Source organism: Aphis gossypii, unplaced genomic scaffold (genome assembly GCF_020184175.1).
Source record: "Aphis gossypii isolate Hap1 unplaced genomic scaffold, ASM2018417v2 Contig00092, whole genome shotgun sequence".
NCBI lineage: Eukaryota > Metazoa > Arthropoda > Insecta > Hemiptera > Aphididae > Aphis > Aphis gossypii.
Window position 1 is genome coordinate 19,201 of NW_026083012.1, and position 13,073 is coordinate 32,273.

A 13,073-nucleotide genomic window follows, 5' to 3' on the forward strand; every position below is an offset into this window, starting at 1 on the left:
ATTGCAAAAATGTTTAATTGGGGGGGTTAGGGAAATGTGCCTCACAAAGTCACAACCTTCATCAGCGAATCGTATACATTCTTCTGCTCGGCAATCAACAGCGGCACATTTTTCGGACTCTTTCAGCCTGCTCATCTAGATCCTAGTTTTTCTCCCGCTGTAATTCAAGATTGAATGCAGCGTGCCTCGAATGATTTGGCGCTGGCATTCCCAAAGTTGACAACAGACTGCGCACATGAGCACGCACATGTCTTCGATCAGAACTAATGCTTCGTTGCGCATCTCGTCGTTACCTTCAATATCGAAATTAAAATTTGTCGTTCGAACTCTGTGCAAAATGTCATCAACCATCTCGTCCTTGTATTTCTCCCCACAATGCATTCGGGTTCGATGGATGACATGTGGCTATGATGATCGCAAACAACGTACGAATTTGATTTGCTGGCGCAGAAACGGTTGCATCGGCGAGTGTCAAGTCCCAATGTGAATCGTTTTCGAGCAAATTCAAGCATTGGCAAGCTTCCCGAAAAGTTGTGCACAGTACACCATCGACAGTACGCAGGGAATTGAAGGATGTCGGGCCCCTAACGTTCACCAAAAGTAAGCGAAGGTAGAAGCATTCGTCTTGGCGTGGATGAACTGTGTATATTCGTCCGAGGGAATCAGTCAAAAAGACATCTGCGAAGCCAGCAACAGCATCACCTTTCTTCCTGCGTTGAAACTTCTTTGATGCAGCATTCCATGTATAATAGCGTGGCATTTCCTAGTATAGTAAAGTCCTCGCAAACGGATCGCTTTCCATGTCGAAAAAAAATTTGTCAATGTCGTCGTTGGTGGTCGTTCTGTTCTTTGCGCTGCGTTCGTTTCCGTAAAGTATACACGCTGGTCGTTCTCTAAGTGAACTGCCAAATGTACGACAGTCGGGAGACGTTCATGAATTGTAAATGAAAACAGCCGCCAAATTGCCTCATTAGAACTCACGTAACGTCCAAGTTGAAATTTCATCACCTCATCGTTTGCATTTGGATCAGCAATGCTAAACACAGCCATGTCACTTCCTTTGTTCACATATTTGCAAACATATTTGATAGATTTTATGGAGTTGCAATATTCAACATTGCAGTGATTTGAGAACGTTTTCGACAAAAGTGGACAATATGGAACGATCCAGCGATTATCGACGACGACATCTTTTCCCTTGACTTTCATTATGATTGATCTGCCGTTGTAATATGGATAACGACGCCGATACAATGGATATCCATCGATTCCACTGATTGTGTCAGCCACAAACGGACGAGGAAAACGCTTAATGCAGTTTCCGTTTTGCATGCACGGTGACCCAGGATTCTGAGTTCCGCAAGGGCCATGTATCATGTTCGTGGTCACAACAGAATGCAGCTCAGGATCTGTTTCTGGATCTGGTATTTCGGCAGAAATGATCGAATCAATATGATCTGGTCGGACCTTGTCAAACATCCAAAGCAGAATGTGCGCATGTGGTAAACCACGCTTCTGCCATTCAACCGAGTACATCCAACAACGGATTGAGCCAAAGGTCTTCTGCTTAACGATGTAATTCATGAGTACTACGATCTTTTGTTTGAATACTCGTGCAGTGATGTTATGTCGATCACTTGGTGCTTGTCCTGTCAGCAACTGATTTGTAATTTCGGGCCATTTCGGATTTCAAGTAAACGTGATGAACAAATCAGGTCGTCCGTAATTCCGCACCTACGTCATCGCATCTTGAGCATATTCATGCATGTGGCGCGGGCTTCCAATATGAGTAACCGGGAGAATAGTCAAACGACCAATGTTGGCCGCGTCTCCTTCGGTAGCGATGGCATCACGCAAGTGGATGTACTCGTCTGATCGTAACTTTGACTGATTGAAACGAATAAAATTGAGACGCTCCGTTTCAACCTTGACGTACATGTCGACGCAGTACTGTTGAAACAACCGGCGATATCTCAATAGATGATTGTCAACATCTTGTCGAATCATCAATCGATATGCATAAAAATTCATTGAGCTGACATTTTTATTCGTTTCTTCTCCTGGAATATGAATTCAAACTTAGTTATAGTATGAAAAAGAAATGATGACCTGTAAACAAACCTGTCATTGGGTTGACCATCTTTATATTTAAGTGATAGCCATCCTCTCCTCGACAGAACATCAACGAGTATTGAAGTGCATCATATGACCGATGAGTCTCGTATATGCGCTGCAATTGTCCACCATCACGACACTTAAGAACAATATCGCGTGATGCCACATTTTCGCCAACAACCACACAGTTCTCAACTGCTTAAACTTAAGAGTATACTTGATCTTATTAATGTTAAAATGAATGCCTTGAGGTTCTTTAATAGAGCTCAATATTATTATTTTTACATATTTCTGGTTCTAAATTAATGAATCACTTGCTAATGATAGGTCATTAAAGTTATTCAAGTAGTAAAAGATGGTATGGTTGTAGAAAAAAAAAGGTAATACAGTTAATTATAAAATATTGTAAATTTAATTTATTTTGTGCCGTAGTGGTTACATTACAATGTTTTATGTAGTAAGAACTGGTACCACGATCTAGTAGTATAATTCGAGAATTTTTCTTGAGGACTTAACTACTATAAAAACACAAAATAATTAAAAACATATTTGTACCAAATCATCAACTAAATAATTACTTTTGTATCATATTGATATAGTCTCTACATAAAGGGCACCTTTGATGGTTCTCTTGCATCCACCTCTCAATACATGCTCTACAAAATCTATGACGGCAAGGAATTGTAACCACATGGCTTATGTCTTCGCTGCAAATTATGCAAATTTCACAGAATAGAAAGAAAAAAAAATCAGTCAATAAATGTGTACAAAAAATTTCACAAATGTAACTTTTTAATTTAATCATACTTTCTTTATTTTCAACTTCCTGCCTTTCTTCAATATTTAATTCTATTCCTAAAAATTAAAGTTTATTTACTAGTTAAAAAATTAAAAACTACATATTGAATAACTTATTGTGTACCATTATAAAACTTTATAAAGCGATAGGTATTCAATTATATTTATTTTAATTAAATCAAAGTTATAAATTTCTGGTTTTATTGTTAGTAGAAAGTATAATTTAATTTTATGGTAACTAGAACTGTAAAACATTCTTTAAGATACACCTTAGCTTCTCCCCTCGCCTACTCTCCTAATTGTGCCTTTTTATCAACATTCAACATTATACCTATTGTTATTAGAATTATAATATTTTGTTCTAAAATGTTAACTTAAAATTTAATCTTACCATTGTTTAACTCACGATAAAACCATGCCCAAGCTTCTGCTGCAGTTGCACGGGGAATTTGTCCTCTACCATGCCCTCGTCTCTCATTTCCTATTAATACATTTTTATTTTTATATACTTAATTTTACAAGAATTATATGTAACATATATTGAGTCATTTCTTAGATGTTTTAATTTAGTATTAAAATATATTTTTTTTACTTAAAGGATAAGGTCTACCATTTCTTCTACCTCTACCACGAATATTTATTGCTCTCCTTTGAACTGATGGCTGTAGATGAAGTTCAGGCAATGGATTAACATGATGCTGTTGAACCCCCAACGGCCGTATAAGTGGTTAATTAAAAGGTGGAGGTGGACGTAAAGGTGGAGGCGGACGCGAAGGGTCCAATATCAGTGGTTGATGTGGTTTTGGTGGTGGTAATATTAATTGTATATTAGCCTGTTCTATAGGTTCTACAAAATAAAAATTTGATATAAGAATTATTTTTTTCAATTATTAAAACTTCAAATTATTTATAGTAAGTATTTATTATATTTAGGAAAAACGTACGTAGCGGAAAATTTGGCTCTCCCAATTCATTTCTGAGGATTTGTTCGTTAGTGAAAGAAACATTACGTACAAAATCTCGTAATGTATACCTTCCACTCTCAACATGAACCCATGCATTCCTAATAGCTAAATCATTCTGCGCCTCTGCGGGTAATTTCTATTATTTTATTGTCGTACCTAAAATAATTAAAAACTAGTTATGTTTCTTATATTTATATACTAGGTTTTAAATACATGTTAATTATTTATATAATATGTAATATATATAATAAATGTTGTATAATAGTTACATAAATTTCATGTACCTAACAGGCGCGGATACAAGGGGGGGCATGAGAGCAATGGCCCTCCCCAAATCTAAAATAAAAGATGAGGCCGGTGAAAAAATGTATACCATTGATTATAGAATAGATCGAATTATTCTTATAAAATATTTCTATATTAGATTATAATGTTTTGTAAAATGTATATTGGTTTTCGGACAATTCTATTTATAGAATTTTTCTGTTATTTCTAATTGCGTCGGCGACCGGCGCGGCGGCGGTGTAGGTTAACGACGCGACGCGCGACGGCATAGACTGTTCACGTTATCGTCATAATCGCAGATACTACATTGACCATTAACTCTATTGCTACAATATTGAATATTATAAAACATTATCATTTTTCTACGGGATGCGGACAGCGTTCAACGCACTGCGAGAAAACGAGCGTATTTAAAAATGGTAAGTAATAAGTATTTTGAATTTTAATACACTGCCACTGATTTGATTATTTGAATTAAACAGCATATTTTGTACATTATGCTTTGTACAATAATCAAAATTTCGTTTAAATAACATAAAATAAAATATAATAATATATAATATTTCGTCCTTTTTAATATTTTAATAAATTTCTTTTTTCTACTCATTTATATTATTTTTATTATTTATTAACATTTCATTAATATATATATTATCTGATTTTAACTACATATTTTATTTATATGACCGACATTTTTTACTTTATATCGTCATCATATTATGATTTTAAACTATTACATTTTCTTTAATTTCGTAGGCCTCAAATACTGATAAAAAACTTCCTTCTTCAAAAATTAGTTCATTTTTCAATCCTATTTAAAAAAAAATCACAGTTAAAAGCAGTATACCTGAAGAAAATATTTCAGGCAATTCAGTAAAAGATCTTAATTCGAACATTGATTTAGTATTTGCATCTTCTAGTCATGATTTTCATCTTCATACTATTGACATAGGAGATTATATTGAAAAAAATATTGACGATTATACGAAGCGTGAACTTTTAATAAATCATTGGATACCGCCGATAAACTACGTATTTCCTTTCTCTGAGCATAATAAAAAAAGGTAAAATAATACGTCGATTTATTGGGCAACAACATTTAAATAATTTTAAATGGTTAGTATTTTCACCATCAAAACAAGGTTTATATTGCAAATATTGTCCTTTGTTTAATGTACAAAAACAAGGTGGTTTTCAACGTAATATAGATTTAAAAAAATTAGTTACTCAACCATTGACAAAGTTTGCAAAATTACTAGGAAGTACAGGGGATTTACATAGACATGAAATCACAAGATATCACAATGAGTCTGTCCAAATGGCTGAACTTTTTTTACAGAATTACAATAATCCCAAACTTCAAATACACAATTTATTAAATACGAAACGAATGCAAGGAATAAAAGAAAATCAGGAAAGACTTATTCCAATCATAGAAAGTATAATATTTTTGGGAAGACAAAACATCCCCTTTCGAGGGCATAGAGATGATGGCCAACTAGATTTACCGTCTACCATTGAAGATGGAGGAAGTTCAATAAACGAAGGTCATTTTAGAGAGCTTTTAAAATTTCGAGTCAAAGTCGGAGATTCTACGCTTGAAAATCATCTGAAGATATCTTCTTCGAAGGCAACATACATTAGTAAAACAATACAGAACGAATTAATTGAGTTATGTGGTAAAGAAATTTTAGACAGTATTTTAAATAAAATTACAGACACGGTTATCTTTTACAGCATAGTTTTTGATGAAACCTTAGATGTGTCTAAACGATCACAAATTAGTTTAGTCATAAGATATATTGATGAAATAACAATTAGAGAAGATTTTGTGACATTTGTTGATGCATTTGACGAAGCTCGACTTATTCAACTAAAGAGTTATTATAATAAATTAAGTGATGACGAAGAAGTAAATAATGATAGTACCTTAGATAATTATGAAAGTTGCAAGAAAATAGAAAAAATATCGATAACTGGGAAAATGCTAGGGCAAATTGTTTTAAATCAACTGAGAGAAATGGGTCTGAATCTTAACAAGTGTGTAGGTATTGGTACCGATGGCTGTAGTGTTATGACATCAGAAGTTTGTGGAGCTGTAGCTGTAATTATAAAAAGTTCACCGAATGCCCGTAGATGTCCATGTTACAATCATTCTCTTAATATTTCGATTTCAAAATCAAATAAAGTTCAAAGTCTACGAAATTTAGTTGGAATTATTAAAGAAGTGGTTGGTTTTTTTTCTGTGTCAGCAAAACGTACTGTAGTTTTGAAGAAATATATTGGGCATCAGCTAACAGGATTATGTGAAACGAGATGGATTGAGAGGCATGAAGGGGTTACTAGATTTTTACAAGACATGCCTAAAACTATTAATACATTAACTGAAATTACAACATGGAAAGATTCCCAAACTTCTGGAAAAGCAAAAATACTTGTAACAACACTATGTGCCAGTGAATTTATTATTGCTATTTTTAGTCTTGTGCATTTGCTCAATTTCACATATTGTCTGATCAAAATTTTCCAGAAAAAAATTTAGATTTGAGTACAGCAGCAAATACTATTAAAGATACATTACAAGTTCTTTCGAAATGTCGTGAAAATGTTGACACAGAATTTTCAAATATTTTTAAATTATCTGAAGACTTAGCAAAAATTATCGATGTAGAATTACGATTGCCTAGAATATGTAAGCAACAAAAAAATCGTTCAAACTATTCTACTAATAATGTAGAAGACTATTACAGAATCACAATATTTATTCCTTTATTGGATAATGTTATAGATGACTTAAAAACACGTTTTTCTCAAAATACATTGGAATTATTTCAGTTATCATCTTTTCTGCCGTCTAATTTTTTAAAATTATCAAATTACCAAAAAGAAGAAACTGACAAAATGATGCCAAAGATTTTCAAATATTACTTCATAATGATGAGATATCCTCGCAATTAGTTGGTGAATACTACATTTGGAAAGAAAAATGGATACGTGATTATCAAAAGGATTCTTCAGTAATTTCTAAGCACGCCATTGAAGTATTACAGAATTGTGATGAAGACATTTTTCCTTTAATAAATAAAATACTAAAATTATTAATTACATTGCCCATTAGTAATTCTAGTTCTGAAAGAACATTCTCTTCATTACGGCGTCTTAAAACATGGTTAAGATCAACAATGTGTGAAACACGCTTGACTGGACTTGCATTATTGAACATCCATAGGGACATAGACATCGATGTTGAAAAATTAATTGAACGTTTCTCCAAAAGCAAAAGAAAAATTCCATTTGCAATTTGAAAATCATAAGAAATAAGAAAATTAAGCTAATTTTAAGTTGTACTTTTGATTAGAATTTATCGTAAATTATTAACTATAATAAAATTTAGCTTAAATGTAGAAAAAGTAATGTAATTAAATATTTTATAAGTAATAAAGTGAGATTGAGCATAACCTAAATATTTTTTAAAAAAATGTTTGTTTAATTATTTTTTGGTCTATTTAAAGGTAACCTAATCATCATTATCCTGATGTCCAAAAATATTAACATATTACACCCTGATAAATTTTATTAATAATATTTGATGGCCCCCCCATAAATCTGTTCTGGATCCGCTCCTGGTACCTAGTGATAAATATTAATTTATCGAATAATAGCCTATACCTAGATGTAAAACAATGTAGGTACTTGTATTTAATTTGAAAAAAAATATACACTGTAATTAATAATTTTAAACAATATTTTTCTTAATTTGGTCTTTGTTGTGATCTCTAGTAAACAATACTTATCATACAAACTTGGATAGATTTACCAACTAGAAATAACTATTACAATAATTATACCCTTTGACCATTAACTGCTCGAACCAAATCGTTTTGTGCTCGGATGTCCACTGTTCTTAAATGATCTATAAGCATATGTACCAAACCAGAGAATTATTTACTTATATTGACTTCTGTATTTAGTTTTACATTTACTTTAATTTGATTAAAAATTACCATAAAACCTATATAGTCGTGGATGTTGCCTCATTAGCCGTAAAAGTGATGCATGATATGATTCAATATAATTATTTGTTCTGTACTGCAACTTGTATACTGCGAATCTTTCCGGAGCCTCTATCCATCCAAAAGCGTTTAAAATGCCGAATCAATGGTTCCATTTCTCGAACAATATTGTAGTCCGTGACTGAAATAGAAAAACGATAATGCTTGTTTTAACACTATTAATTAACCTAGTTAACTTACTTAATTGTTGTATGAACCTAAAAACTCAACTGTATAGAAAACGAATTTTCGTGGTATGTGATTTGATTTGCTGGAAAGTGAGGTAACGCCATCAACTAAGGTAAAAATGTATGTTTAAAATTTGCATCAACTACAACTCTGTATCTAAAGATATTCACTTCATTTTGTCATTTTTTTAATTTTTTGTAGTTTAATTTTTTTTTTTTTTGCCATTTATTAATCTCTGTGTGTATAAAATTTTTTTTGAAAATTAGGACAACTTAACTTTGTTGCAAAATTAAAAAAATATAACACAGAAAATCCAGAAAACATATTCCAAATGTTATATCCTAGCCCCCCCCCCCCCTAATAAAATGTTTACTTATTAAGTCGACCTACTAAAATACCTAAGTATTTTGTGCATTGTGTATATATTCAATTGATTGTATTGTAAGATAATGTATTATACCATTCGCAAAATACGCCTGGCATTTTCATTTACTGTGAAAATATGTGTCAGTTGATGGCTTCTAACAAATCGAATAATTGCCTGAAAAATAAATAGATTTTTAAGTGTTTAACTCAACCAAGCAAAATATTTAATGATAAATTATTGATGATTTGTTGTATTTTCAATACTTGTATGAAATGGAACCAACATCCTGAATTGTTTGCTTCTGGGATCAACCTTGTAATAGCATTTCTTAGCCCTTGTTCGAAGTCAGTAATGATTTGCAAATTATTAAATGTAATATTCAGATTCAGATCATTCCTAAGAAATTGTAGTAACCTGCAGTAAGTTTCTGTCCGGCGGTTCACTCACAAAGCATGCACAATTGGAATTGCCTGGAAATGAGTAAAGTTAAAATAAAAAATAAACAATATGTGTATTTATGACAAAAACAACTAACCACATTGTTAATAATAATTTGAATAGTAAATAATTGGTCAGGTGGTTGTTGTGGTCGTACTTGGAATGTACCATCCATACACAGTGTATTAACAGTGCGTATATGTGGTGCACTCTCATTCAAAAAACCAACATTTGCAAATACTATGCCTACAAATTCTATAGAGTTGTCCGTGTGCAATATTTCTAATGGTCCTTGGAAAAACGGAACCATTTGCCCATTAAAATTTATTTGCAACCTTGGACTCCATTCTCCTGATGTTAACACCCCCACCCAAGCTCTTAGAGTTTCAGGTATTGGTGGGCTAACTCTAAGCCTAGCTCTAGCAATTATTCGTATTGCTGCCGGTCTTCCCAAATCCATTGCTGCTTCAGGATATTTGCATATATAAGTAAATATTTGTATTATATTTTATGAGTAATTAATATATATTAATCTCACTGTAGCATCTCTTGATCAACAATTATTTGCACAACAGTATTTTCTGTAACTGCCCTTTCATGAAGTATGTTTACAATGTTTTGGTAAGTCACTGCATACCGAAGTGCAGGTTCATGAGTGTGTTGTGGATTAGTAGCAGAAATATGAATACGAGTTCCAGCTTCAATTTGCATGTGTCCCGAAACAGGACAACCGTAGAGTCGGTTTACACATGTCAGATATCTAAATTTAATTTAATAATTTGTTAATTAAACTTGTATTATGGTACTAAATAAATACAATTTATTTTCTATTTAATTAATATCAATTCATTTATAAAATTAACCAATTTAATGATGTATGCATGGTTGAAATATACAGGTTATTGCATATCGACAAAAATTGTTATCATCAGATACAAAATGGCTGCGTAAAGGGATATCACAAATTACAATTATATCAATTTTTCTTTTCATAGAAATTTGAAAATACGCTATATTAAAAATTTGGACTTGACTTGTACTTTGTAGCTTGTTAAAATGTTGAAGTTTATTACAATTTATTACAGACTACACTACTACAGTACAATTATATAGTAGGTAAATATACTTTTGACATACTTAAAACTAAATCATTCTTACTACTATATTATACATTTATAAGACAATTTGTACTCAAGTTATTATACGAGTATTTACACGTGATATTTTTGTTTATTGTAGAGGTTGATTTAAAGTTTTTTGGATACTTTGAGGTACTATATTTATTACTTTTGATAGTTTTTTTTATTTCTTTTTTGTTGAATTTAGTTTTGCTTAAAATTTTGATTGATTTCTCTTATAGAAATTAGTGTTCTTGTCCGGACTAAGTATACAAGAACTTCTTCTGGTATTGGTAACTTGTAATTATAATATATTTTACATTTCATTACTATTTTGTCAATTATTTTATTTTCTTTAGAAAAATATTCACCGTGAAATTTATTAAATTCTTTATCCATCACATTAGTTACTTCCATCAACTCATGAGATGGAACAGTTAAGTTTACCTTGGATGCATATAAAATCCAATCTGGACAGTTTGAATCTGCCTTTAACATCCAATTTGATTAGCCTAGTTCAGGGTATTTGTTTTTGAAATGATGAGTAACAAAACCAGCTATATATTGTAATCCAGCCATTGAAGTAACTGATCTGGAAATATTTGTATTACTTAGATCAATAGGTTCTTCCTCATATATTGACACGGTCGTGTCGCACGAATACCGCGATCTCACCCGCTAGACCCCCTTGCCTAGGTATCACCACTCGTTCGATAATCAATCGAGACACCCGAGCGATTAATCGAACCAGTTTCTGAGTCGGCGATGAGCCCCGAAGCTCCCGCGGCGTGGGTGACGACCACCGAGAGCTTCGGCGGCGTTTTTGTCTATCGTTAACCTTGGTTACGATCGATCCCCAGTCCGCCGCCGTTCAATTTAAAGTCCGTGCTTGTATGCTTTTTCTGCGACTGATTTTATATTCGAGTTGTCTTTTTTTTTATGTATTTCGTTGTTCCCAACGACAGTGACTTTTATTTGTAAATAAAGATATATATATATATTATTATTATATATATATATTCGATTGCTTCGATTCTCCGCTAACTTTATACTTGTCGGGATACTTATTTTTGTGCAGCTGTGCCTCCGCACCTCTGGTGGTTATATTATTATAATTATTATTCGTATAAGAAAAGACAGGTTGTTTTTTTTTATTGTTCTTATATTAACTGTTCCTTAATATCGTATACACTTTTTTTGGTGGTGTTTCTCTTTTCGTTTTTCTCTTATTATTATATTGTGCTACGTGACAATATTAGTTCTTTGCCATCAAGTATGGCATCAAAAATATCTTGAGTAAGTACAATTTCCTCTTCGTCTTTTGTATTTTGTATAGGCTTCTTTTTGTTTAATATATCCATTGATAAATTGTTAACATCTGTGTCATCTTTAGTGTTTTGAAGGTTACTAAATATGGCAGCAGAATGTTTACCAAGGATATATTTTTTTTAACCGACGCATGAAGTCTAAAGGTGCAGGATTATCGGATGTATTACCCATTGACCTAAGATATGAAAATAAATTTTCCAAGATGTCTTGATTGAGTCTTCTTCCAGGTATATAATGAACTTCAATAAAACGGTCCTAAAATTTTAAAAATTGTTAGTAAGAATATTTATGTTTTTTTAATATATAAAACTACCTAATTATAATATAATAATATATGCATACTTTTAAATAAGGTAATAGCTGTTTGAGTGATGAATTGCTCAATAAAATTCCATGTTGAAAAGGTAACATACTAATATGTTTTTTCACTCGTAACCCTTTGATAATAGAAGACATTTCATCAAGTATTCTATTTTGTTCAGTTAAATTTATTCCATAAGCATGCAACCCAGAATGTGATCCATACATGTTTATGGAATTGTGAACATCAAACCATACATTGGTAAGCTCAATAAAATATGAAGTTACTTCATAATTATTTTCTCCGTTTTTCCCTTATAATAGATTTTTGTCTCCAGCAAACAGTATTGCTCTGGCTGTATTCCATGACAATACTTTTGCTGCGGCTTTGACATTTTGACGCTCACTACCTTTGACATTTAAAAGGGCTTTAGATAACTTCCATCCTACTTTAAGCTGGCCTGTTTGTATTTCTACTAATGCGTCTAATGAAGCTCTACTTATCATTCTGCCATCTGATAAATGTAATTCATTGTCTAGTAGATGGTTTCTTACAAGCTTAAGTAGATGTGGGACGTCTGCGAAACCAAATACTTTCCCATCAGGAATATGAGCTGTTTCAAAGTAAGGTTTTTCTGGAGTAATATTTAATTGTTTAAGAATAGAACGATTTTTAGATCCCATGTCAGAAACAAATGCTACAGTGGTGAATCCAACTGAATATAATTTTTCAATTGCTGTATTTAAAATCTCTACAGTCATATCAAAATTGAAATTGAAAAAAATTGGTTGTTTCCACTTCCCGAATAAACCACGTGCACACATAACTTGAACACAATTATATGGTCCAAGAATTTGTTGCTGTTGTGGCTCAAACTCGACTCTGTTGCTCAAGTACATTTCATCAAAGGAAATAATACATATTTTTTCCATGTTGCTCATGTGCTCAGATTTCCCTTTTATTACAGCAAATACATCATCTATGAATCCAACATTTAAGGTCATTACTTGAGCACGTCGACACAGCGTAGATAGAGATGGCAATGGAAGGTTGCATTTGTTGGCCAAGTACTTGTATGCCTTTGCACTAACACTGTGAAGACTGATAGCTGATGTT

The 13,073-nt window shown here is 32.4% G+C and overlaps 1 protein-coding gene and 1 pseudogene across 1 annotated transcript; one reads left to right on the forward strand and one right to left on the reverse strand.

Moving 5' to 3' along the window:
- Window positions 1-5,481: 5,481 nt before the first annotated feature.
- On the forward strand, window positions 5,482-7,468 carry LOC114121650 (52 kDa repressor of the inhibitor of the protein kinase-like). The gene is made up of 3 exons (XM_050208354.1): window positions 5,482-6,600; window positions 6,645-6,855; window positions 7,122-7,468. The coding sequence occupies exons 1-3, from the start codon at window positions 5,482-5,484 to the stop codon at window positions 7,466-7,468; spliced, it is 1,677 nt and encodes a 558-aa protein (XP_050064311.1).
- A 965-nt stretch (window positions 7,469-8,433) lies between these two features.
- LOC126553189 (uncharacterized) lies at window positions 8,434-12,184 on the reverse strand (annotated as a pseudogene).
- Window positions 12,185-13,073: the final 889 nt, after the last annotated feature.